A 27,843-nucleotide genomic window follows, 5' to 3' on the forward strand; every position below is an offset into this window, starting at 1 on the left:
GTATTTGATTGTTGGTTATGTCATACTAACTAAAAATGACCAGTTGCATAAAATCAGGACAGTCAACACTCAATTATTTACACTGATGGAAAGGAAGTACTATTTAGTAACTATTCAGACTTTTATTTGGAGAAATAAAGTTGCTTTTTTTTTTTTTTCCGGTTTATAGCATCCTTAATACGTTCATTTGTGATTTTATTGGGCTCAATCAAGTTGGCATTCCTTACAAACATTTGAGTGTTTAGAATGAGTGCAGTGCCGGAGAGAAAAGCTGTACAGGACAGGTTTTCATTTTGTATATAAACATTCTGTACATGGAAAATAGTAACTAAAGCTGATCAAACACACATGAGTCATTACCTTAATTCCGCATTACTATGAAAGACAGGTTTGGACTTTGGTGCTGCCCCACTTTAAAATTGATGTATCCCAATCCTGCCTGTAGTTTTTGTCAAAGATAAAGACTCCAGTATCCCAGAGCCCCAGGCTGAAGACATTGCAGTGAGCTTGGTTTCCCCTGACAGGCTTAGAGCACAGGCCAGAGGTAAAAAAGGAAAGGGGGAAAACAAACTAGGTTTCTTTTATTTTTTGTTTTGTTTTAAAAAAAGGAGACTTTGAGAGCTGATGTTGAAGGTAGGGAGGGATAGAGGAAGAACCCTTAACCACTCTTGAAGGGCTGCTCAGCATCAGCTAACCACACATTTCATATCAGCCTCCTGTATAAGTCCTCTATACTTGATCCCACAAACAGCCCTGGAAATTTAGGACCAAGGTAATGTGTGCAGTTGACTTTGTTAACATCAGTAGATTCTATAGCCAGAGGGACCTGTTTTTCTAAGAAATGGGTTCTTCAGGGTTAAAAGACTACTGAGTCTTATGTGTGAGTAATGCTTTTTTGTTTTTAATTTTAGAACCTAGAGATTTTTATTTTATAGCTCTATTTGGGACAGTTGGTGAGCTAACTTATAAGTTAGGAGAAGAAAGGCGAAGTTGTACCTTTAGTTGCCATAGAATCTTTAGGTTTTTCTACTTTATCTCCCTATTATCCCTTAGTCCCTTTCATCCTTGTGCAGATAAGTGCCCACTGTATGTATGTATGTGAGGAATATAGGGATAAAAGTGAATTGACTGCCCCTGAGTATAAGAATGCAAGGTACAGAATCCATTGGCAGCTGGGCTGTTGCATCTTGCAGTCGTTGTGTAAAAGAAAAGGAGTATCTTTTTACCCTGGGGCATTCAACTGCCTGAGAGGGAGCGTGAATACACATGTAAGTTTGTGGGCTTTTTCAAACCCAGATCCTCCCTTAATTTCCTAAAATTGATTTGAGTTTTGGGAAGGACATCCAGCAATTCAGAAGTCTTTACTGCTTCTTGGAAATTTTTTTTTAAGATTGTATATTTATTTGAAAGAGTAACAGAGAGAGAGGAGAGGCAGAGAGAGAGAGAGAGAGGGAGGGAGGGAGAGAGAGGTCTTCCATCTGCTGGTTCACTCCCCAGTTGACCACAATGGCCAGAGCTGTGCCAGTCTGAAGCCAGGAGCCAGGAGTTTCTTCCAGGTCTCCCACATGGGTGCAGGGGCCCAAGGACTTGGGCCATCTTCTACTGCTTTCCCAGGCCATAGAAGCTTTTTATGAACCAGCCTTTTCCCCCATAACTGACGTCTCTTGAATTTGTGTGTGTAGCAAGACCATTACCCATCTAAAATATTAAATAACTTAGTTCTTTTCAAAGGCAGCCTGAGTTATTTGTTGCTGTTCTTCTGCCTGGCAGCTTAAACATAGGGCTGTTACCATTTTACGTGTGGCCTTGAAGATCATGTATTCTGAACAACTTCAGTTCCTCTTTGTAATGCAGTGTCTCTAATAAGCTGAATGAGATGACAGAATGGGAAATATTAGATATCCTTATTGATCTTTTGTACATTGAACTAGAGACAAATTTAGCACATACTTTCTTAGAATGTGTAATTAGACCTCACTTTATTGAAGACAGTGTAGTTGTTTCCCACATAAAATACTCCATGCTATTAGCTTTTGCCTCTCTCTGCTCTTGGGCAGCATTAGAACATGACACTCAGATTTGTATTTGTTTTGGAATTGCTAGTCAGAGTGGTCAGATGTGGTTGAAATCTGAACCCTTGGAGAAGGCTATCAAGCAAGCATCATGGGGAAGATTAGGTTAGGTCTCCTTCACAATTCATTCCCAAGTTTTTGTGATACCATGAGATCATTCTCTGAGCGTCCTGTGGTAGTTAAGTACTACGAGTCTCTATTTTAGAATGCATGCTGTCATTTTAACTACTCCAGTAACTGTACGGACACCTGTATGTACAAAGGAGACTAGCTTAACTCTAAGGCTCTGTTTGCTAATCAGTCTCGAAGATTGGTTGAAGCTTGCATTAGTATTTTTGCTTAATAACAGTGAATAGTAAATGTTAGCCTTTTACAGTCTGATTTAAACTGTCTTAATGCACGTAGTGAGAATTATTTTTGAGAGTAAGTATGAGTCACAGTTGGGGTGATATTCGGTGTTTATTCAGTCATTTTCGGCATCATCATCTGTGCTTGTACCTATGTAAATGATAAACAAGTTGTACACGTTTTGAATCACTAATATGTTGCTTCACCAAGTATTGTAAAATAGCTAAGTAAATTCATGCACCTTTCACCCAAAGGTGTGAAGTTTTGAGATATTTTTAAATCCCAGTGGGTGGGATTTAATATGTAACTGTCACTTGCGCATATCTAACAATTTAGTTTCTTTATTAAAATCAGTGTAGCCTTTTCCTCATCGGCGTCATTGTTTGTTTCAAGCAGTACTGTCCTCCTATGTTTTTGGATAGTCTCACCTCACCCTTAACAGCAAGCAGTACGTCTGTCACCACCAGCAGCCCCCATGAAAGCAGTACTCATGTTAGTTCATCCAGCAGCAGGAGTGAGACAGGGGTCATAACCAGCAGTGGAAGTAACATTCCCGATATCATCTCATTGGACTAAAGGAGAACTCACTTGATTCTGGGAATCATTCATCAAAACTGCTCTTTCTTCCGTGGAAGCTATTTTTTTTTTTTTTTTGGCAATTACTTTGATATTTATTGAAATGTCGAATGGAATCTTTTGCTTTCTAAGAGATGAACACAGATGACCGCAGCAAGAACTGAATGACATTCAAGGATTTTTCTTACTCGTGCTGTACTTGTTCTGAACTTCAGATACATTCAGCCGTAACTGTATCTTCTTGAGTGGTGGATTTCAATTTCATACATTACTGGATGGATTCTACAAATGAATTCAAAATTTTTTTGTTATAAAAAACAGCAATAAAAATTATGTAAATATTTAAGTAAACTTTTCTAATTATAAAAAGATGTAATCACTGATTCTTGAATGACAGCAACTTCTGTTTGATGTGAAGGAAAAAAATTACATAGAAAGAAGTCATGTCCGCTGAATGAGTCCTTTCCATGGAGATCTGTTCTGTTCTGTTGGAGTGATGAAGTTTCAATAAGTGGCTGAAGCTTGAGTTGCACTTTTCTTCTTGCAGTTCTACTTTTCTTCGCCATCTCATCAAAGACAAATGGCCTGTGTGTTACGCGGCTTTCCCTGGTGGCTATTCGCGCTTTGACTTGGTGTGTTAATGAGTGTACAGGGGAGTTCTGGGATTTGGCTGTTCTTTGTTAGTGGTCATGTTAAGAACACAATGCAGATTCTGCACTGACGTGCAGATAACTGTACATTCTCATTCTAAAGTTTTCTCAAGGAATTCCATGCAGCTGTTGAGTGATGTTTTTGAGGTAAGGTACGGCTGGAGTGTTCATGAGGATTTTGTCCACACTGTCCAGAAATGTTGATTGATTGGAGGCAGTGGTAGTAGAACACGATTAAGGGAGATAGGAATAACACAGTTCAGTTTCTTCCTAAGAACTTAATTTGCTGACTTACTTTATAAAATCGTATACAAATCTTTGCTGAAACTTCATGTTTTAGTAATACTGACATTAAAAATTAGGTTTTACATCTCATCATACTTCTCATCATACTCTCATCCTCACCAATGATTTGAAACTTAGGGGAAAGATTCGTACCAAGGGAGTGAGGACAGTATCAGATTTCTTTTTCCTTTTGTAAAAGGAAATCTTTCCTCAAGCCACAAAAGACAAAATTAGAAATACTTGAACTGAAGTGAAGATTGGGGAGGAAGACCCCACTGCACATCTCATGCCATGAGCTGCCCCCCAACACCCCAACCCCTGGGGTTTTATCAGGTGCGTTTTGCAAACCACTCTCCTATGGTGCGTTTGGTTTTAAATCGCTCAGAAAATAAGTCTACTGCTGGAGGAACATTTCCATTTGTGCTTCGTTTGGCTTCTGAGCCAGTTTTGAGTACTCAAGGATTTAGTCCTGATATTCAGCTTTCTCTCCCTAAGTTTGTGGCTACTATAAAAACAACCCTTTATGAAATGACCAATCAAGAAATTGATTTCTCAAACAAAAGTACTCCAATTTTAGTTAGAATAGGGACACATTACTTCAGAGTTGATGTAACTCCAGGGAGCTGACTTGTCCCTTCCTCGTGTTTTTACACCTTCTCAAAATATCCTGACTGTGTGTGCTCTACTTGTACCTTTCTAAGTTCTTGTGGTTTTCTACATCATCCTTTGTCTGTGGTATCCCTTCACCTAGAATACTGTGCATATGGGAAGGCTGTTGTTGAATTAAAGACACGAGGAAAACAAAACTACCATGAATCTCCCAGAGTAGCTGCACCATAGTTTCCACTCTTAGCTCTTTAGTCATTGATTTCCAATCCATGCTGTGTAAAATCTTTATATCTAAATAATGAAATTTCTTTCCATTAAAGTTTTATGTTGCTGCTCTTAATATAGATGCAATTTCTCTTAACTCTGTAATCAGAAAAAGTAACCTGATTTGTGTAGTATAATTTGTTAATAAAGAAATGATGCATATTTGTTATCATTTTGTTACCCTTAAGATTATCATAGATTCCTTGCAATTTACCCAACTGTTTTATAAAGTAAATGAAAATATTAATAGAAATTAGTTTGCTGACTTGATTCTTGTAACTGATACTGCTCTGTTTCTGTACTTGTGATCAGCTTCTCTTTCAATATTTTATGTAAACAGTTTGGTGTTCATTCATGATACTTTACACTGAAATTACTTATAAAACTTATACAGGTTACTGACACTTTTAAGAATACACTTGTAAGTTTTAAAGTTGAGGCTTGTAACATGAATGTAGCTTAAAGGTGGTGAAAACATTTTAATGCCTTTGGCTTTGTGGAGACATCTTGATCAGGCAGTTATCTTTTGTTTAGGATGTTCACTATTTTTACCAAGACCTGCCTTTTCAGCAGTGTGTCTTGCCCAAATTTTTGCTTAACTGAGAATAGTGGGATAAAGGGGTTGTGTTCACTGTTACTGGGATGTCAGCCAGCCAGAAACTGGGATATCTTGTTGAAGGAAAGGAACAGTTACTACTGTCCTGAAATTTTTTCACCAACCATTTTGATCTTTCTTAGAAATATTAACGGCTTTCTTGCCTTGGTGAAGCCTGGCAATATAATTGATGCTGAGTATAATCTACATTTAAGATCTGCTTATGCTCATTGACTTCTGATCCCTAGATGAGCCACTGCAGGGTTTTATTTCCATTTCTGGCCAGAGTTATAAATACTTGGCATCAGTCCTAGGATAATTATAAAGACCAAATGAAACAGAGGGAATTTAGATTATGTGACATCTGAACTGTGTTCCAGTAGAGCTAGAATGAAAGCAACAATGCATGTGTAAGAGAGAGTGGGGTAATTAAGTAGGTCTGTAACACTTGGTCTCTTTGTATAAAACAAGTTTCCCTTAGGGTAGTCTTGAGGAATTGAAAGAAATAGCAAGTGTTGGATTTTCAGTGCAGTAGTGTTGAACAGAGCCTACTCTGATTTGGATATTCAGACCCTTCTGCCTCCGTATTTAGTAAGCAAGTTGTCTTTCTGCCAGTAGAGTATATTCATCACATTTGTGTGTTTTTTTATTAAGTAATCCATTTTTTATTGTACAAAGCCTTGAATTACCAAGTATGCCTTTCATTTCTCTCTAGCTTCCAGTAGGTTTCAACAGACACACATAACACTTAACTGTTTTGTTCTAGTTCTAGAGAACACTTTTTTCCCCAGTAAGTTTGTCTCCCTTTCTCTGGAATGTTGTGATGGCTTCCCAGTTCTTTCCATCATAGAAAATGTAAAGCATTACACCATGTACCCTTGAGTCAGGCATTGCTTTAGTGGTCCTGGGTCCTTGTGGTTTGGGAGCTTGGAGTGTGAGTCACCATCGTTTTGCTGCGGTTCTACATGCATTGGGTGAGATTTGTGCAAAAGCACTCAGAAATTTCCTTGTTTTTAAGAGTTTGATGCTACGGTCTAATAATGATTGGCTTAATTGCCCACCACCATCTTTTTATTTTCTTGGTTAGGAATCACACTACAGGTAAAGCCATATAAAAATGCCTATTCATCTTGAATGCTTGCCTGGTTAAGTAATGGTTTTGTTTCTTTTGTTTGCCAGTTGTGTGTGCTCATTATGGAAAATTAGACAATACAGAAAAGTATAAAGAGAAATAAGAATTGCCTGTAATTCTAACAACAGAGCAGGAGAAAAGGCTTTGCTTCTCATATTTTTGTGTATCTCTTGCCAGTCTCTTTGCTATTTGTGTATGTTTTTATAGTTTCATTTATCCTTAGGATAATTTGTATGTTGATTTTTTTCCCTCAATCTATAGGCATTATTCCGTGTCACTAAAAACTCAACCATGATTAATTACATGCTATTCCATTGTGTGGATGTACTGTGATTTGTGGGACATTTCCTCATGAGACATTATAGATTGCATCTCATAATACTTCAGCGAATATCTTGGTCATAAGTTACTTCTTTAAAGATAAATTCCTAGAAGCAGACCCTCTGGGTCTAGGATGTGAATGATTTTGTGGTTTTTGGTTCATCCTACCTTTCCAGTGTGTTTTGCTAATTTATGCTCCAGTGAATTGAAATGAGAAAGAGTGTTCAGTGTGTAGTTAGTTTCCAAGAATACCCGTTTTATCTCCATGCCAGCATCTGCACTGAGATCCTTTGCCCTCTGACCCAGATGAACTGGAAGAACCCACTTGAAGATACTGGGCAGAGATTTCCCAGACTTTATCAGCTTTCAATATGTCTATCTGGCGTGTACCAGAAACACCTGCAGGTGGCTGTTCAACTGATTTTTCACATGGGTTTATTTGCACTGTGAAGTAGCACAAATTTTCTGTCTGACTACATTTTCCAATTTTAGCTCAAAAGTGATGTCACCATTTTTTAAAAATGTTTTGTGCCTAGGGCCAGCTCTTAGTAGCCAGCTCTTTTTCCTCTTTTTGTAGGCTCCATTTTGGCCTGAGCTCCCCCAAAAGACAGTAAGATCTACTGAGCCAAAGGCAGTCCACCCCAAACTGGAAAAGTGGTAAGGCTCAAAGAAAAAGCAGGGCTTGTTTTACTTTGTATTTTATTTTATGTTGCCAATCAAGTCTCACTCCTGACTGTTCTAAGGGCACTTGTGGGGAAAGGACAATCATCACCGTCTTCGGATGGCCAAGACTCCATGTTTTCTTGGTTGACACGACACGTTCATTACCCAAGCCTCCCCCCACCCCACCCTTCTGAGTAGCGTTTAGAGCTGCTTTTACTTCATATTCTTGAAACTTAAGTCTTCACTTGAGTGAAGAATGTTGTAGTGTTATAAAGTAGGTTGGGCTTCTTACTTGGCCTTCTTCAAAATACTCAGTATGTGAGATGCAGTCATGTAAAAGACCTAATCTCAGGATTAAAGGGTTATAATGAAGTTTTCAAAAACTGAGAATTCTTTTGTAGTATCAAGTACTCTGTTGAAAATGTCCCAAGAATATTTCATTCTTTGCAACAGCTAATTAAAGGAAAGGGTGTTCACAAATGAAGACACATTTAGGTAAGTCTCCCAAAGTCCCAGTGAATGAATGGTGGGAATCTGACTTCAGCGGATCCATAAAGTCCTCTGACTAAACAGAAGTGGTGTTAGTTAGCTTTGCTGTTTGGGAGATGGATATAAGAATCTTGACAAAAAATTGGGAGAACTGGATTCAGATGATGGCTGTGTAATAAGGATGGAATGGGTACTGGGGCCTTTGCAAAGGAAGACTCAAGATTCAGTGACTAAATAGAAGTAGGAATAAGGGCTAAATTCATTTCTCAAGCCTGGGGGATGATGGTGCTATTCTCTCCCTATCCTTTTATAACTTGGAGGATGATGGTGCTATTTCCTAAGACAAGGGACAGGATGGAGATGAGTCATTTAGAAGAGACAGTGATGAGTTTGATACTAAGCATGAGAAGAAGCATCCATGAGATTTGTGCCTGGTCTTTCTGTGATGTTTTTCAACAAGTACAAATCTCCTTTGTCACCCACTTCCACCGTCGCTTCATTTCGTGCCTATTTTAGCTACCCCCAGTTGTCTGTCCGATCCGTCCTTTGTGGACCATGCTTGGTTGCGTCAACCTTTCTTTTGCATTTTCTCTTCACTTTCTTGCTCTCACAAATTTGGCTGAATCCTTAGCTCTGCCATCTCTGCAGTCTGTTGTAATGCTTCAAAATTCTGTGCTTTCAAAGGCCATGCCGTGAAGTTATCCTTTTAGCTCCCCTGTTCACGGGGAACCACCTTGTCATTCGCTTTGCATTGCTGAAGGCTTCGCTTCCTGAATCGCAGTGTTCTTAGCCGCCTCCAATCCTATCATTTTGTCTCCAGCATTCTTTTGGATTACTAACAGTCTAGAGCTTGTAAGGTTTTTGGTGGTTTGACCTCTAACATTTTTTCCACTGAGCCTGTAGAGTTCCCCTGCTGCTTGTTTACCCTCACTGTGTGTTTTCACTGCTCGACCAGTGTGGACTGCTCCACTCTCAGTAGTGTCAGTCCTCCCCACTCCCTTCAGAGTGGGCCTGCCGTGTGCCTGTTCTCATCAGTCATAACGAGTGTCAACACTGGCCTTGTCCAACCAGACGCTTCTCAGGAGATGACCTTGCTGTGTCGTTCAGTTGCACCATTTCACCACACCAAGCCACGGGGAATGAGGTGGGCCTTTAAGGCCAGTTAAACTCCACAGGCCCTTGACTTTTGTCTTCTGTCATTTTCAGAATCTTCTTTTCATCAAACTTTCTTCCTCCATGTCTTTCATCTTTTTGCCTTTTTTTTTTTCTTGGCTTGCAGTTGTGGTAGGCATTATGGCAGAGACTTGGAACACAAGACAGGTACCTACTCTCATCAGAGTTGTATGTACAGAGGAGTGAAATGGGAAAATTACGATTTCAATGGTAAAAGGTGAAACGCAGAGTGCTGTTAGAGCACATAGATAAGGCAATTTATTTGATGGAAATAACATACAAATAGAAACAGGAAGGTTGATTAAAAATGGCAAAAGTAATGAAAATGTTCGGGGTAGCTGGAAGTTTCTGAAGGGCTGTTGAGAGAAATACGCAGAAATAGATTGCAAGGCCCATATGAAACAAAGCATGAGTTCTCATGATCATTAACAGTAGTGACCAGTTGAGTTTGCTGTGATTAGTTCCCTTTTACTGAGAGGGTAGGGATTTGCCTGAGAGTTTGCACTTTGAATTAGCATGTCAGGCTTCAAACTTAGAGTGGCCCTCCCTGATCGTTCTATCGAAAGTGGGTGTTCCCAGCCTCCATCACATTACCCTGTTTATATCCCATATGGCATCTTTCACAACCTTAATATTTTATGTATTGGCTTACTGTGTTGTGTGTGTTCCCTACTAGATTGTAAGCTCCATGAGGGCAGGGCTAATACGTGATCTTTACTTGCATCCCAGATCCTAATAGGTGTGTGGTGCATAGTAGGTGCTCAATAAATATTTGAACAAATGAGGCAGTGATGGATAACTGCTTGCGTTTGATTTTTGTTGACTGGAAATGTAATATCCATGGAAAATGTAGCACCTAAGCAGCAGGCATTCACCAAGAGAGGAAAGCATGTTTGGGGTAGTTGATAGAAGTGATGGGTGCCAGGAAATTAGGAGGAAGGCATACACTGACCTTCTAGACTCCCGGCAGCCTATAAGGGCAAAGATCACACAGGCAGTGCATGTGTTGTGTTAAACCTGGAAGTCTTAAGTGACCCCTTGTAGGCCCGGCCTACTGTATGTATGTAAGGCTGGGGATGTTATGTGTGTAACCTCTAGATTATGTACTGAGAAGCACTTCATCTGGATCAGGTGTACCACACCACGTTATACAGCATAATTGTAGTTGTAAACATAATTTAGCATTGCCAGTCTCTTAAGGCCAGCCAGCTGACCCAAATCGTTGTTGGACTCAGTGCTTTTGAACAGAAAGCAAGAATCGGTTTTTGCTGTCTCTAAGTTGTGCCCATGTATTGTTACATGAGCTAAGGGCATATCCTCCAGCATGTGAGTGGCAGTTCTGAGGCCGTGAAAGGGTATGAATTCATCCAGAGGCACTGGCGAGTGAAAAAAAATTAGAAGAGAAGCACACCAAGGAGAAGGGGAGGAAGCAGCCGAGATAGAGGGAAAGGATGTGGAGTATTTCAAGAAGAGCGATCCCTGGAGTTGAAAGCCGATACAGCACAAACATTTCATTTTAAAACCTCAATTTCAAAAGCATCCTACTTGAAGCTAAGTTACCTGGTTATATAATATTTATGTGAACAAAGGGAAATTAAACTTGATTCAACTATGACTCAATGCTTTTAATCCTTGATTGTAAGATGTATCCCATTAAAATGCAGGGAAGAAGTGAATATACATTTCAGGATAATTTGTCTTCCTTTGGCTTTCTCAGCTGGGCTCTACCTAGTCATTTCATCAAGAGCAATTTTAGTGGAGTGAAGAAGGTAAATTAAGGTTGGAGCAGGGTGGGTTTTTTTTTAAATACAATAGGCAAATATAGACTCTGAGAAACTGGCTGTGATGAAGGGTAAGGCTGTGGTGGTAGAAGTGTATGTGGTTGTGGCCAGCGCCGTGGCTCACTAGGCTAATCCTCCACCTGCAGCGCCGGCACCCTGGGTTATAGTCCTGGTTGGGGCACCAGATTCTGTCCCAGTTGCTCCTCTTCCAGTCCAGCTCTCTGCTGTGGCCCTGGAGGGGAGTGGAGGATGGCCCAAATCCTTGGGCCCCTGCACCTGCATGGGAGACCAGGAAGAAGCACCTGGCTCCTGGCTTTGGATCAGTGCGGCACCAGCCATAGCAGCCATTTGTGGGGTGAACCAACGGAAGAAAGACCTTTGTCTCTTTCCCTCACTGTCTAGCTCTGCCTGTCAAAAAAAAAAAAAAAAAAAAAAAAAAAAAGTGTATGTGACTGAGGGCATTGTGCGCTTTTTGTCAAGGTGTAGGAGCCACGAGTCTCATGGAATCAGCAGAGAGAGAAGGGGTGACCAAGATCCTTGGTACACCAGATTTCCTGCCCATGGTTTGGCTGTGGTGTAGTCAGCCAGGTTCATGGATTGGATGCTTGTGTCCCTGTGTGGTAATGTGAGAACATGGGACCCTTAGAGGTGCGGTGCAGTGGGAAGTACTTGGGCCATCGATGTCATCCTCAGAAGGGATTAATGAGTACTCAGAGGACCTTGGTTAGTTCTCGGAACAGTGTTTTTCTTCAAGAGCGAGCCCAGCCCCTCTGTAGTCTGCCCAAGACCTCTTCTGCCTGTGTTCCCACCGTGAGCCTTTCACCAGAGGCTGAATCAAGGGGGCTGCCTGTTGAAAACGCCAACATGTGACCCAGATAAGCCCAGCCTCAGGCCTTCTGTTAAAAGCAGTGGAAAACAGACTCCAGGTTCCTCATGAGGAGGAGGAACTTTGGGTCCAGATCCGAGGATGGGCAGAGATACAGGCATGTATGTCTTTTTTGAATGGCAAAGAGTTGAGATTTCACCTGATGGTTTCCGGTCTTTGAGAACCAAGTGATGTAGCTGCTTCCAGAAGTGGAAAGGAATAGGGATAGAGGTACAAAACAGCTTAACATCGTGGTCCTAAAGAATTGAAGAATGGACTAACAGTGAGTGGGTTGGATACCATACTAAGAGTGGCATCAGCGTATTTGATGTCATTTCCCTGTACTGTCAAGGCCATAGTTGTGGAAGAGGTCAGTCGCTAGATTTATGCAGGGTTGAGATTTTTTTCATGTTGATGAAACACATGGGTGGCAGTGATAACATCTTGAAGATTCTGGCAGTAGCTGACATGCTGGAATCTCAGCTGCTGTCACTCCTGAAATTTTTGCTGAATTCAAAATGTGCTCATAATTGCCAAGTCTCTCAGACTTGATTTTTATTAGCTTCACTGTGTGCTGCATGTGACACGGCTGATTCTGTTCTCTGGTTATTGTGAAAACGTACTTTGTCCACTTTAACTCCCTTCTGTCTGCTCTGGAAATGTAATCATGGGTCTGTAATCCTGCTTGGTTAGTGGCATTTCCAGCCAATTGACCCACTCTGTGCTCTACATTATGAAAAGGTGAGAATCTTTTAAAATGAGAAGAAAAGAATTGAACAACATGATTTAATGAACATATAGACCACTGTGTTGAACAACTCAGTATGTGATTATTGTTGAGTACAAGTGGGACATTTCACAATACTAGGCTATAAATTTCAAAAGGTGGAAATACAGAAATATGTTTTCTGACCACAATGCGGTTAATCTAAAATTCAGTGATAACAGCATTTGAGAAATCCCACATGTGGAACTTCCGAAACCTATTTCTAGATCATGAGTTCAAGAAAATGTACTGGAAATTTGGAGCATATTTAGCATTGAATGACAATGAGAATGTGATACATCCAAACTTCTGGGATGCAACTAGAGTGTTAGAGGGACTTTTTAGACACAGGTGTTTGTCCTAAAAGCTGAAAGTGGACGAGACAGATCTTCAATAAGAGTACCATTATGCATGTTTTTGAAAAGGGGAAAAATAAAAAGAAATAGACTGATATTTGAAGGTGCTTTTTTGAAAAGACTAATAAAATCAGCAAGCTGGTGAAACTGATCAAGAAAAAGAAGAAACAAGTATTAAATATCTGTATTAAGAGACATGACTGGAAATGCTGCAGCCATTGAAAAGCAGACATACAGTGTCTTTCAATGCACATCAATAAAAGGAAGGGAAAAGCAGCTAAGGGTGTCCCACCTCCTCCACACACATGCTCAGACCACTTTCTGAACCCGCTCATCTGTCAGCTACTCATTAGCCTTGATCTTGCCCTCCATTCCTGTGACTTCTGTGGAACTGAAAGCCATGTCCTCCAAGTCCTCAGGTTTCACCTTGTGGTCGGCTGCCTCATCTTGTCTGTACATCAGCTCCTCGTATCTTCTAAAAGCTGGGGAAATAAGGCAACGCGGGACTGGTGAATCCAGTGTTATGCTGTTGAAGTGTTTTTATCCTGTGCTCTTGGGCAAGATAATGGGAAAAGCAGATAGAAGAGAGCAAGTAGGGAAAGTTCAGGATGATCGGAAGTGTACAGATAACTGCATTTAAAACTATTTAAACAAACACAGATTGGGTCCAAGTCTGTGGCAGTAAATTTGAAATTGTAATTTGAACAGTAATAGGGAAATGTAATTTACTGAAAATTGCCTCTAGGAGAAATTGAAAATCTGAATTGTTTTAAAATTATTTTAAAAACCTCAGTGGATAACTTCCCACAGTGAAAACCCAGTGAGTTAACCAAAAACTCAAAAAATTAACTTCAATCTTAACACAAACCGCACCTGAGCATGAAAAAGGCAGAAATACTCCCTACTCACTTAACCTTGACTGCACTTACCAGGATAGCATGAAAAAGGAAATGAAGCTGTTACCACTCGTGAATACTATATTTTAATTTTCTCATTTTATTTGAAAGATCTTAAAACCCATTGATCGGTACCCTAAATACCTGCATCAGGCAGGATCCTGCAACTCTATCCCGAGTCCCCCAGGTGGGCGTCAGGGACCCAAGTATATGAGCCATCATCTGCCTCCCAATTGATGTATTAGCAGGAAACTGAAACTGGAATCAGCCAGGACTCAAACCCAGGCACTCTGACACGGGAGGCAGGCATCCCAAGTGACATCTTACACACCAAGTACAGGTACCCTATTTTGAGAATTTTAATTTGCAATGTGAATCGGAAGTATTCAGAAGGGTAACAAGTCATGAATTAGTTGAATTTATCTTGAGAATTCAATCATGGCTTAACATAAGAAAAATAGTCATTGTAATACATTCCATGAACAGATTAAAGGAGCAAAATCATACAATTATCGTAATAGATGCAAGGGGGAAAAAGCAGTTGACAGAATTCAGCATTTTTTAACTGGAATGCTAATAAATTTTCTTAACCTGACAAAGCTATCTTAGGATGTTAGTAAAGAAGGGTTCATCCAACGATAGAGTGAAAAGACAAACTACGTATTGAGATATTTGCCACATTCATAGTACCAACTCCTAGAATCAGAAAACACGAGATGTTCCTGGGAATTGCTAAACACTGTAAAATATTAAGTGGGAGAAAAGTGGGCACAGGCAGTTGACAAAGCACTGAAGACCACTGTCAACATGTAAAAGGATGTTTGCACACTTGTGTGTGTGAGTGGTGTGATACAGGATGTACCATACTGGCCGTTAGTAGAGTTCGGTCACTGTGCACTCAGTTGAAGTTTGAGGGAAGTGCTGACAAAGGGAACTTCGATTTACTGTGGGAGAATGAGGACATCTGTGTGGGGAAAGTGCAGCCTTCTGTGGTGTGATCATTTTCAGTGTCAACTTGATTAAGGAATGTCGTAAAAGCCTGGGGAGGCATTATTTTGGGGGTGTGTGTTGGGGGGTGGGGATGTTTCCAAACAAGATACGTGAGTCTCTGTGGACTGCGCAGTAAGTCCTGACCTTGATTTGGACGGGCTCCATCCATTGGCTGGGGACTGGAGAGCTGAGCTCTGAGAGCCAGGACTCCCAACTCATGCCTTGGACGCCAGAACTTGGGCCTGTGGCCCCCTGCCTGCACCCAGGCTTTCAGCTACAGACTTAGAAGTTGCACCTGCAGCTTCCCTGGTTCTGACACCCTCAAAATTGGACTGAGCCACCTGACTGGCATTGTGGGGTCTTCAGCCTGCAGACCTGTTGCAGGACTTCCTCAGCTGCCATAATCGTGTGAGCCAGTTGCCCTAATCCATCTTTATGTGTATGTATATACGTATACACACACACACATGAACACAGCACATACCTTATGGATACTGTGAAAAACCCTGACTAATCCGCCTAGTAAATTTATACCTCAAGCATGCTTTATAACCCAGTAGTTTCACAGAAGGATGTATATAAAGTTGATAACATCTGTAAAATAAAACTATGGGGGTGGGTTTTTTTTTTAATGCCAATTTTTAAAGATTTATTTATTTGAAAGGAGGGGCAGAGAGAGAAAGGTCTTCCATCCTCTCCCCAGTTGGCTACATTGGCCATAGCTGTGCTGATCCAAAGTCAGAAGCCAGGAGTTTCTCGTGGGTGTAGGGACCCAAGGACCCGGGCCATAGTAGAGTGCTTGATTGGAAGTGGAGCATCTGGGACTAGAACTGGTACCCATATGGGATGCCTGCGCCTCAGGCCAGGGCATTAACCCTCTGTGCCGCAGCACCGGCCCCAAAGGGGGTGGTTATTAAGAAGAGGCCAGTGTTGCAGCATAGCAGGTAAAGCGTCCACTTGGGATACTAGCATCCCATATCAGAGCACCAGTTCCCATCCTGACTACTCCACTTCTGATCTAGCTTCCTGCAAATGTTCCTTGGAAAGCAGTGGGAGATGGCCCAAATGCTTGGGTCCCTGCTACCCAGGTGGGAGATCCAGAGTTCTAGTTCTGGGCTCCTAGTTTCAGCCTGGCCCAGCCCTGGCTATTGCTGCCATTCGGGGAATGAACAGTTCTCTCAGCTTTGATGTTGGGTATGTAATTGTTTGCCTCGTTTTTAAAAATTCATATATTCGGAGCTGGCACTGGTGCAGCAGGTTAACACCCTGGCCTGAAGCGCCAGCATCCCATATGGGCACCGGTTCTATTCCCGGCTGCTCCTCTTCCGATCCAGCTCTCTGCTGTGGCTTGGGAAAGTGGTAGAAGATGGCCCAAGTCCTTGGGCCCCTGCACCCGTGTGGGAGACCTGGAAAGAAGCTCCTGGCTCCTGGCTTTGGATCAGCGAAGCTCCGGTCATTGCAACCAACTGGGGAGTGAACCAGTGGATGGAAGACCTCTCTCTGCATCTCCTCTCTGTGTAATTCTGACTTTCAAATAAATGAATAAATCTTTAAAAAATTCATATATTTAAAATATTTATTAGGCAGAGTTAGTGGAAGAGACACCAAGAAATCTTTCATCTGCTGGTTCGCTCCCCAAATGGCTGTAAAGAACAGAGCTGGGCCAGTTGAAGCCAAAAGCTGGAACTCCATGCAGGTCTCCCTTGTGGGTGGCAGGGCCCCAAGTGGTGGGGCTGCCCTCACTGCTTTCCCAGGTGCATCAGCAGGAAGCTGGATTGGAAGTGGAGCAGCTGGGACCTGAGCTGGAGCTTAACATGGGATGCCAGCTCCACAATGCCAGTCCCAAAATCCACGTTTATACACAGTGTTTTGAATTAACTGTTTATTACTTTAAATCAGGGGTAGGCAGTGTCCAGCCCATGGGTAGCATAAGTCCCATGAAATCATTTGGTTTGGTTCTGCCAAGGCAGCTGCAGGCGGGACTTGAAATTCACTAAGTCTACAGCAGGCCAGTTTTACAGTGATAATTTTGTGTGGCCCCTGAGTGATGTAAATATCCAGATGGCCCTTGGCAGAAAAAAAAGGTTCCACAGCCCTGTAAGGACTCGGAGGTTCTCTCCCAGAGCCATCAGGTGCCAGTCCTGTCTTTGGAATTCGCAGAGCTTGAGCAAGCTGAGCCTTCACAGTTAGCCCTTTAGCTGCACACTGACAAATATCACAAATCCCGAAGACAGTATTTTAATTCTCTGCTTGACATACCTCTAAAAATGTTTTTGCTACATTACTGTGTATTATTTGATTGTCTCCTTATTTTGTAACATTTTCTATAGAGAACAGAAAGGTAATTCCGTTTTCTAGAAGAGTTGATCAGAATGTGTTTATTGCCAATAGTTGGTATGGAAAAAGCATGCGGCTCCACAGAACTGCTGTATCGCTACCGCTGAGGCTTGTGCCTGAAAACCAAATGTGGGTAAATGCTGTTGTCTCAGTCCCAGTTTAAAAAAAGACGCACTTACATTTGCTGTGTTGCCGCAAATATCTCTTTTCTGCATATCTGAGTTGTTTGTACTTGTATCCATATAACCAGAGGCACAGCTTACTAAAGTGCATCTGGGCCTTTGAGGGGGCCTTGGAACTCAACCTTGCTCCAGCTTTGAATACCAAAGGCTACAACTATGATAAAATTACAAAAGACTGATGTGTGAACTGATAAATGTAAGGTAAAGTTCTTGTATCTTAAAATAAGGTTTAACAATTGTAGAAATTGTTAGGAAAATGGCAGTCTTATCTATGGCAGCATCTGCACCCTGATTTGCATCCTACCACTGATGCCAAGCTCTACCCCAACCTAATGGGATTGGCTATTCCTGCTTCCCTGCCCGCCCCCTGGAAAAGGTACATTAGGCCCCCTTCCCAGACACGTGGCCCTTTTTTCCCTTTTTCGCCCCACCCCTCCGGTCTGCTGGGTTTTCCCCAATAAACACTTTCCCTTACTCTGGTGTTTGGTGTGTTTTGTGACGGCCTAACAGAAATGACAAACTATTTTAAAAGTTTTTTATCAGGGCCGGCGCCGCAGCTCACTAGGCTAATCCTCTGCCTTGCGGCGCCGGCACACCGGGTTCTAGTCCCGGTCGGGGCGCTGGATTCTGTCCCGGTTGCCCCTCTTCCAGGCCAGCTCTCTGCTGTGGCCAGGGAAGTGCAGTGGAGGATGGCCCAAATGCTTGGGCCCTGCACCGCATGGGAGACCAGGAGAAGCACCTGGCTCCTGCCTTCGGATCAGCGCGGTGCGCCAGCCACAGCGCGCCGGCCGCGGTGGCCATTGGAGGGTGAATCAACGGCAAAAGAAACCTTTCTCTCTCTCTCTTTCTCTCTCTCTCACTGTCCACTCTGCCTGTCAAAAAATAAAAAAATAAAAGTTTTTTATCAGAGGCACAGAAACAGCTCCCTCCCGCCCCACCACCCCCACACACCATTCACTCCTGGACTATCTGCAGTGGCTGGGAACGGCCTTGGGCCAGAGCCGGAACCTGGAAATCAATTCAGATTTCCCACGCAGGTGGCAGGACCCCAGTTACTTGAGCCATGGCTGCTGGAGTCGGTGCCTGAGCTGGGAACCAAACCCAGGCACTCCAGTGGGAGGCATCTCAAAACTAGGCTAACTGCTCATTCCTCCCCCCAAAAAAATATTTTTAAAAAGTGATTTGCAATGCAGTGTGAGCAGCTAAGTGGTATTTTTAACATAAAGATACAGAAACAGGCTGGAAGACCGTTCAAACACAGGATCTCCCTGTGCTTGCTTGTGGGGCCAGGGTTGTGGAGGGGGAACGGTGGTACCAGCTGTCAGCACAGCTGGAGGGGAAGCTCTGGCACAACCTGCCCACCTAAGAATACCTGTGAGGAACTGTTGGGTAGGAAGTCAGAAATTGAGCCTATGTGTGTATGAGAAAGGCCTGAAGACCAGCACCTACTGCCGAAGCTCCAGAAGCCCAGCATCCTGCACTTCAGAGTCCTGCCCAGACCCTGAGGACCTCCCAGGTGGTCCCAGACCTTCCCCCAAGGAAAGCTCCCAGAATTCCCTCCTCAGGACCAAATGGGTTACCTGATAACATGGGGCAAGCAATAAAACCTTCACAGAGTCCCTAAGGGAAGCCCCTCTGCTTTGTCCAGGAGTGCAAGCAAATCTGGCAAGGAATTCGCTAATTTTCACCCAACAAACCCTTCCACCAGGACGCCCCATCCTTTGTCCTGGAGGAGAGGGGGAGGTGAATAAACAGACTCCCTTAAAAACCTAGGGAGGGGGGCCAGCGCCGTGGCTCACTTGGTTAATCCTCTGCCTGCGGTGCCCACATCCCAAATGGGCGCTGGGTTCTAGCCCGGGTTGTTGCTCTTGCAGTCCAGCTCTCTGCTGTGGCCTGGGAAGGCAGTGGAGGATGGCCCAAGTGCTTGAGCCCTGCACCCGCGTGGGCGACCAGGAGGGGACATCTGGCTCCTGGCTTTGGATCGGCCTGACTTCATGGCAGCCATATGGGGGGTGAACCAATGAAAGGAAGACCTTTCTCTGTCTCTCTGTCTATAACTCTACTTAAAAAAAAAAAAAAAAAAAAAAAAAAAAAAAAAAAAACACCTAGGAGTCCAAACAGACTGCTGCCTCTGCTGAGCCACCCGCCTGGCCTGCCCAGGTGTATTCTCTCCATTCAACCATGCAACCTCGCTCTCCCCCAGTCAGAGCAACTGGGCTCACTCTCTGTCCCTTCTGTTCTGACGGATGCCCTATCCCCAATAAAGCCTTATCGCTTCTCTGCCTCACGCCTGAGCCTGAATTACAGGCGTAAATGTATGAAGACAAGAACCCTGTGGCCTTTTCTCTGGTGACAATACAGCTATTGTAAAATAGGAAGGTGCTGAAAGCAACATTTGTGACATCCCAACCCCTGCTGAGCTGCGAAGGCGCTCCTCAGGTGCACCCTGTCTTCCCTGCCCTGAGCGTTCTGATGCTGCGAATGCAAACCGTGTGGGCAGCGCTGGCGCTGCACGTGTCGTCAAATCCTGTGTTTCATGTACCACCAGGAAGCCAAGATCCAGGAGCAGAAAGCCCTTACAACTTCAAGTCGCCTCTCAATCCCTAGCTACACAGTAGAATCAACTGGGGAGCTTTAAACACCTTAACTCACAGGAGCTGATCCCCAGCATGAGCCAGGCGGAGTGGTGTGCGAGTGGTAGCACTGTCCTCTGCTTTAATACAGATCTGGTCCGGGTCCGGGTTGCGCTGGACATCTGGCTTCCCAGGGACAGCTGGCCGCTGGAGGAGAGACACAGAGCCCGGGGCAGGAGGGTCGGAGTGCTCGGGTGGGAGGGCAAGGGATTCAAGAGCCTGATGAACCGAGGCTGAACGAACAGGAACTCGGCCTGCTGTCCAGCTGCCCCCAGATAGCTGCATTTAGAAAGGAACCATGACGATTGAACTCCAGCAAACCGAAAGCCAGCAGGAGGAGACAAGAGACAATTCCAAGCCCACCTCCTCCAGGAATTCAGAAAATTTTTCATATGTTTTTCTGTAAAGGGTCACATCATTTCAGAACAGCTGTTTTACAAACTGCCTTCAATTTATTTTTAAAAGATTTATCCATTTATTTGAAAGGCAGAGTTAGAGGGAAGGGGAGAGAGACAGCTTCCATCCTCGGGTTCACTCCCCAAATGGCCACAACAACTGGAGCCAGGCCAGGTTGAAGTCAGGATCCAGAAGCTGCTTCTGGGTCTCCCAGGTGGGTGCAGGGGCCCAAGTGCTTGGGCCATCTTCTACTGCTTTCCCAGGCACATTAGCAGGGAGCTGGATCAGAAGTGAAACAGCCAGGACTTGAACCAGTGCCCATAATGGATGCTTTACCCACTACATCACAACACTGGCCCTTCGTTTTCTGTAAATACTTTCTGGTGAATACTTTGACCTATGCATTTCTATTCTATTAGTGACCCATCCATGTAAGTATGAGAACCATGCTATTTTTAATTGGGAGGGAGGGGCTTTATACTGTATCTTAGTATCTAGTCAAGCTATTTCTGTCACTGTGCTGCTTTTTCAGAGTTGAAAACAAGGTTTAATCAAGTGAAATCACAACTTGGATCGGTGTTTTGCAGGTGTTTTCCTTGCTTGCCCCGTCCTGCGTCTCTCCTCGTCCCCTTTGGTGCAGCCTGTCCTGTGTAGTAAAATCTCAGGAGCAGATAAGAGGGGGAGCCTGCTCTCTGGAGCGTCGTGTAGACGCCTGCGGTTCTGAGAAAGGTTGGAAAATCACTGACTTCAGGACTGCGGCTGCTGGCTGACAAGCAGTTCTTGATGACTGCAGTTAGCGTCTTCTTGTTGACAGCTCATTCTTTGCTCTCCCTTCTGTGCGAACACTCTGGGTTTTGGATCCTTAGTAATAGCCTCTCACCTGATGTCTCATTTCTTCATTCTCTCTCTCACACACACGGATTTCTCAGGGAGCAGGCCCAGCCTCTGCCCTGTGCTCCCAACATTTACGGTGTTGGGCACGGATGACTCCTGAGCAAGGCTCCTTTAAGGCCTTCCCCTGTCTACTTTTGAATGCTCCTAATTTCTTTTCCGAAAGAAAACTACTGTCATGACATAGTAAGAAATTGGCAAGCAAGAGTGTGAAACAGTTCTACTCAAATATAGAGGAGTCTTTTCTTCTTTAGACAGCTGCCAAGCAAAGAGGAAACGAGATCATTGGGTCAAGGTCAGAGGGAAGGTAGGCTAGGCATGAGGAAAATGGGGGGAACTTCACAATTTTGTTTTTAAAAGATTGATTGACTGATTGATTGATTTGAAAGAGCAGCACAGAGAGAGATCTTCCATCTGTTGGTTCACTCCCCAAATGATTGCAACAGCCAGACCTGGGCCAGACCAAAGCCAGGAGCCAGGATCCCCGACGTGAGTGACAGGAGCCCAAGCACTGGAGCCATCTTCCTTAGCCTTCGAGGGTGCCTTAGCAGGAAGCTGTATCGGAAGTGGAGTAGTGGGGTCTTGAACCAGCACTGTGTTGAAAGGCTAAACGTGCTGCACCACAGCACCAGCCCCAGTGTCACAGTTCTGTAGCAGATTCCTGTTACCGTTTGCTCTCTGCACGTTAACAGAGAGAACCATGGCTCGAAGTGAACTGGGGCCCCAAAGACAGAACATAGGCTGTGATCACGGAGCTTTCCTTTTTCTCTGCGGGTGAACTGGCCTGTTCAGCCGCCGTCTTATTGAGCACCTGCTGTGTGCAGAATGCTGTGGTGAGTACAGAGATTTTTTTTTTTTTTTTTTTTTTTGAGAAACTCACTACTTACAAGTGAGTTTCAGATACTATTGGAATTTGCAGGTAAGGAAAAAGCAATAAAATTACTAATTTAAGGTGTATTGTAATGTCACAAGATCAAAGGTGGGAACTAAAGAATGTGTGACTAAAAAGCTAATAGCTACATTTGTAACTACATTAAATACTAAAGGGCTGAGCAGTTCAAGATAATTTCTCATAGTGGAAAAACCAACAATAAGGAGCTGCCGCCTGCAGCCCCGGCGTCTCACGTGGGTGGGTTCGAGCCCTAGCTTCTCTGCTTCTGATCCAGCTCTCAGCTGATGAACCTGGGAAAGCAGTGGGAGATATCCCAAGTGCTTGGGCCCCTGCAGTCATGTGGGAGTCCTGGAAGAAGCTCCTGGCTTTGGATCAGCTCAGCCCTGGTCGCTGCAACCATTTGGGAAGTGAACCAGCAGATGGAAGACCTTTTCACACTCCCTCTCTCTGTCTCTACCTCTACCTCTAACTTCTTCAAATAAATAAAATAAATCTCAGAAAGATAATAATAAATTTGTACCCAAAAACAACAATATGTATATCAGAAGTTCTACTTCTGGTTGGATACAGAAGGCGGCTGTCATGAATCATTTTGGGGACCAGTGTGGATTAAAGAACCCCCAGACAGGGACCACATTGTGGTGTAGTGGGTTAAGCTGCCGCCTGTGATACCAGCATCCCACATGGGCCCAGGTTTGTGTCCCACTGCTCCACTTCTGATCCAGCTCCCTGCTGTTGGCCTGGGAAAAGCAGTGGAAGATGGCCCAAATCCTTGGATCCTTGCACCCATGTGGTAGAAGCTCCTGGCTTTGGCCTGGCCATTGTGGCTATCTGGGGAGTGAACCAGCAGATGGAAGATTCTCTGTTTTGTTGTCTCTCTATGGCTCTGTCTCTCCCTGTCTCTGTAATGCTGGCTTTGGAATAAATTATATAAATATATATATATATATATATATATGGACAGGGAGAGAGAGAGAGAGAAAGGTCTTCCTTTGCCATTGGTTCACCCTCCAATGGCCGCCGCAGCCAGCGCACTGTGGCCAGTGCACCATGCTGATCCGAAGCCAGGAGCCAGGTGCTTCTGGTCTCCCATGGGGTGCAGGGCCCAAGCACTTGGGCCATCCTCCACTGCCCTCCCGGGCCACAGCAGAGAGCTGGCCTGGAAGAGGGGCAACCGGGACAGAATCCGGCGCCCTGACCGTGACTAGAACCCGGTGTGCCGGTGCTGCAAGGCGGAGGATTAGCCTAGTGAGCCGCGGCACCGGCAATATATATATATTTTTTTTAAATGGAGGGGCTGGCACTGTTTCATAGCAATAAAGCTGCTGCTGGCATCCCATGTGGGTGCCGGTTTGAGTCCCAGCTGCTCCACTTATGATCCAATTCCCTGCTAATGTGCCTGGGAAAGCAGCTGAAGATGGCCCAAATGCTTGGGCCCCTGTAGCCATGTGGGAGATCCAGATGAAGCTCCTGGCTTTGGCGTGATCCAATCCCAGACATCGTAGACGTGGGGAGTGAGCCGATAGGTGTAAGATCTTTCTTCTCTCTCTCTAACTCTGCCTTTAAAATAAATAAAACAAGTCTGTAAAGAAAATCATTATGTGATGGATCATACCTTCAAGTGCAGAGGGGACCTCTTATGAAGAACCTGGCAGGAGAGATCTTTGCAATCTTGGGGTAAGGAAAGTTTTTTTGGACACAAAAATTCCTATTAAAAATTGATTTGACATCATCCAAATTAAAAATTTACTCTGATCACAACACAACATTAAGAAATGAAACGGGCCTGTGTTGTGGTATGGCAAAGCTGCCTCCTGTAGCTCTGGTATTCCCCATATGGGTGCTGATTTGAGTCCTGGCTGCTCCACTTCTAATCCAGCTCCCTGCTATTGCGCCTGGGAAAGCAGCAGATCATGGCCTTGGTACTCCATCCATGGGAGGCCCGGATGGAGTTCCAGGCTCTTGATTTCAGTCTGGCCCAGCCGTGGCTGTTGGCAGCCATCTGATGGGGTGAACCAGTGGATAGAAGATTGTCTCTCTCTCTCTCTCTTACTGCCTTTCAAATAAATCAAATGAATCTTACAAAACAAGAAGCGAAAATACAAACACATGCCGGGGAAAGTATTCCCCAGCTGCATGTATCTGACAGAGGACCCATATCCCTAATGTGTGTATAAATATATAAACTCCGAGAGACCAATCAGAAAAGACGAGGAATGAGCTGAAGTGGATGGGAGACCTGAGCAGGCTGTCTTACCAAGTGGTATCGTTCAGATATTATCTGGCCTCCAGACTCTTACAGGACTTTTAAGCCCCAAAGTCACAAGACAATGATACTAAGAGGGTGGAAACTTAATCCTGTTACCGTATTTTGGTGGTGTGCACAGTGGGAACTTGCCCAGTGGTGGTTCTTGCTCCAGTAAGAAGATTGTTGGGTCCAGCACTGTGGCTTAGTGGGTAAAGTTGCTGCCTGCAATGCTGGCATCCCATATGGGTGCCAGTTCGAGTCCCAGCTACTCCACTTCCGATCCAGCTCTCTGCTATGGCCTGGGTCTTGGGTCCTGCACCTCCGTGGGAGACCCGGAAGAAGCTCCTGGCTCCTGGCTTTGGATCGGCGCAGCTCCGGCCATTGTGGGCAACTGGGGAGTGAACCATCAGAAGGAAGACTCTCTCTCTCTCTCTCACTCTCTCTCTCTCTCTCTCTCTCTCTCTCTCTCTCCTCTCTCTGTGTAACTCTTTCAAATAAATAAATACATCTTAAAAAAAAAAAGACTTATAAAAGCCTGGCTGGGACCCACCTCCCCTGCTCCCTGGCTCACCACGCGTTCCTTCCTGCACATGTGTGCTGTCATTGCCACCTGCTGCTCTCCCAGAGGCCAAACCCATGGGGCCACCAGTGTGGGACTTGAACCTCCAAAATCGTGAGGCCAGCAAGCCCTGCTTGCCTTCGTAAGCAGCGTGTCTGGGGCATTTGGTGCAATAACAAAAAGTGACTCCTCCGAAAAGGAGGCTGTGACAGTGGCCAATCAGCGTGTTCAGCAGCCACGTCCCTTCCTGTCCGTCCACGCCTTCTTTAGTCAAGGTATCAGGTAAGTGAGAAGGGCGATTGGACTACTCGGTGTGTTAGGGTTCTCCCAGGGAACAGTGCCAATACAATCTGTGTGTGTGTGGAGCTTTGGCGCTGGCCAGACCACAGGCCTCAGAGCAGGTGGGCAGACAGCAGGCCCAGGCAGGAGTCTGAAGCCATTTGCAGACAACCCCTTCCTCGTCTGGTGTACTCACTCTTTTCTCTTACCCATGGCCTTCAGCTGATTGAATGGTGCCCATCCACAGTTATTTTTTTTTTTAAGATTTATATATTTATTTGAAAAGTAGAGTTACAGACAGTGAGAGGTCTTCCATCCAATGGTTCACTCCCCAATTGGCCACAACAGCCAGAGCTGTGCTGATCCGAAGCCAGGAGCCAGCAGCTTTTTCTGGGTCTCCCACATGGGCGCAGGGGCCCAAGGACTTGGGCCATCTTCTACTGCTTTCCCAGGCCATAGCAGAGAGCTGGATCAGAAGAGGAGCAGCCAGGACTAGAACCAGTGTCCATATGGGATGCCAGTGCTACAGGTGGAGGATTAACCTACTGCGCCACAGCGCCAGCCCCTCCACCCACATTTCAAAGGGTAGTCTGCTCTCTAAGTCCATTTAATGCTGATCTCATCTAATAAATACCCTCACTGAAAGGTCTTGTTTCTACCCCGTGTCTAGACACCACAGCCCAGCCAAGCTGACACATAAAATTAATCCTCACACTCAGCAAACCTTAACAGCCTAACCTCCCCAGGGGTGCTTGTTGGAGACCCAGCAGAGAAGGAGGGAGTTTCCAGGGCCCAGATGCTTACACTCTGAGTAGCGGACCACACAGGTGGGAATGAGGGGTGGGGTGAGGGAAGGCCTTGCAGGTGACAGTCTCACTGAGTCCAGGTGTCTTTTGCTGTGTATGTGTAGGGACTGCTCAATGAATATTTGTGAGTGAAGTTGGATAGAGTATAGGCAGGCACCTGATGCAGCCGTGAGGATGCCATGGGATTCCTGCATTCCAAATCAGAGTGGGTTCCGGTTCTGGCTCTGCTTCTAATTCTAGCTTCCTACTACCACACACCAGGTGATGGCTTAGCTACTTGGGCCCCTGCGGTCCATGTGGGAAATCCTGATGGAGTTCCCAGCCTGGTCTAACTCTGGCTTTTGTGGGCATTTGAGGAATGAACCAGCAGATGGAAGATCTCTTTTTCTCTGCTGTCCAAATAAGTACAAATTTCTCTTAAAAAGAAAGAGCTAACGAAGATGTTGTTGACCGTAGCGGGTGTGGCTGAGAAGCTGGATGCGATGGAAAGCAACTGATGGATTTTCAACAGCTCCTGAGGCCTGCGTGGAGCAGCAGCCCCGGGGCAGGTGCACAGCCGACTCCAGGGGTTGACTATGGGGGCCAGAAGGGCAGTCCAGAGCGGGCCACATTAAACCAGGCACGACATACGCAGGTGCTAACCAAGGTGTTGGGCAGCCTAATTGGGAGAATGAAGAGGGCTGATCTAGGCAGTAGGACCGAGTGTGTGAGTGGCTGTAGGCATGGACCCAGCCCTGCAAGGGCCTTCATCCTCCCTGATTTTATGGATAAAGAGTCTGAAGCCCAGAGTGGGAGAGCAACCTGCACGTGGCCACAGAGCACACTGACGGCGTATATGGGACTGGCTGCAGCTCCTCTGTCTGGTTAGGTGCTCTCCTAGCCAGGCTTGTCCACAGCAGTTCCCAGTGTCATCCACAGAGTCCCAGGGTCACCTCTTCTAGGCTTCTCCAGGACTTGGGCCGCAACCTGGAAGTGACTGCCTGCCCTGCGTGGCTGCGAGGCTGACCCCGCGTGACGGTGGCTATTTTAAGTGCTTCACATTGGAGGGAGGGAGGAAGTGACTGAGGAAAATGTGCAAATGAGTAGCTATTGCAAGATGCGTGTGATAAATGCCATGGAACATAGACAGGCAAAGAGACACATCTGTTATTTTCGCTCCTTTTTATAGACCTTCTAAGTCTCAGTCTGCATTCCTCGGGAACCCCTTGGCTCCTGAGTCAAGCCCTTCTTAGTCATGAGGGCCCTGGGGAGGACAGAGGGCCCTGGGGCTTCCGCAAGGACCCTGGGGCTTTGTGCAGTGGGCCTTGAATGCCAGCGCTCCTCTCCATTCCCCTGCCTTGCCTGGAGGAGCCGTGGCCTCACCCCAGCGCACCTGCAGGCTGGTTTGTCACAAGCAGCCAGGAATGCAAAGGGATGTTCTCCTAGGAACGGGGGCACTTTCCTCCTGACGGAGGAAATCCCTGGCACTCGCTCTGGAGTCATTTTCCGTTTTCTTGGAAGCAGATGTTGTGTCTGGGGTCTGGGTGCCAGTGCAGACCGAGCGTGGAGACCAGCCTACGTCCCAGAGAGACGGGGCCTGGGGAACCTTTGTTTACGTTAAACATTTTTATTATGTAAAAGGCAGAGAGTTGGACAGAGATTTTCCATTTTTGGTTAACTCGACAAATACCTGCATTAGCCAGGCTTTACCAGACCAAAGCCGGTCTCCCACATGGATGGCAAGGATCCAAGAAGAAGCCGTCGCCCACTGCCTCCCAGGGTGCACATTAGCAGGAAGCCAAGGAACTGG

General features: G+C 45.0%; 1 protein-coding gene across 50 annotated transcripts in view; it reads left to right on the plus strand.

The window, feature by feature from the left end:
- The window catches only part of PIAS2 (protein inhibitor of activated STAT 2), a 108,156-nt gene extending 98,183 nt beyond the window's left edge, over positions 1 to 9,973 (plus strand). For 28 of the 50 annotated variants that reach the window (XR_011379338.2, XR_016214034.1, XR_016214033.1 and 25 more), the window contains one exon: positions 2,817 to 5,057. Coding sequence is in view for 31 of the 50 variants with exons in the window: in XM_070050209.2 (XP_069906310.1) it covers positions 2,817 to 2,996 (180 nt within the window). In the remaining 19 variants the exon portion in view is untranslated. Of the gene's footprint in view, positions 1 to 2,813; positions 5,058 to 7,429 lie in introns of those variants that run through there. The other 22 variants (XM_070050208.2, XM_089305145.1, XM_070050214.2 and 19 more) reach the window with 4 other exon arrangements.
- Positions 9,974 to 27,843: the final 17,870 nt, after the last annotated feature.

Source organism: Oryctolagus cuniculus, chromosome 10 (assembly GCF_051225735.1).
Source record: "Oryctolagus cuniculus isolate XC-2025 breed Fujian yellow rabbit chromosome 10, ASM5122573v1, whole genome shotgun sequence".
Lineage (NCBI taxonomy): Eukaryota > Metazoa > Chordata > Mammalia > Lagomorpha > Leporidae > Oryctolagus > Oryctolagus cuniculus.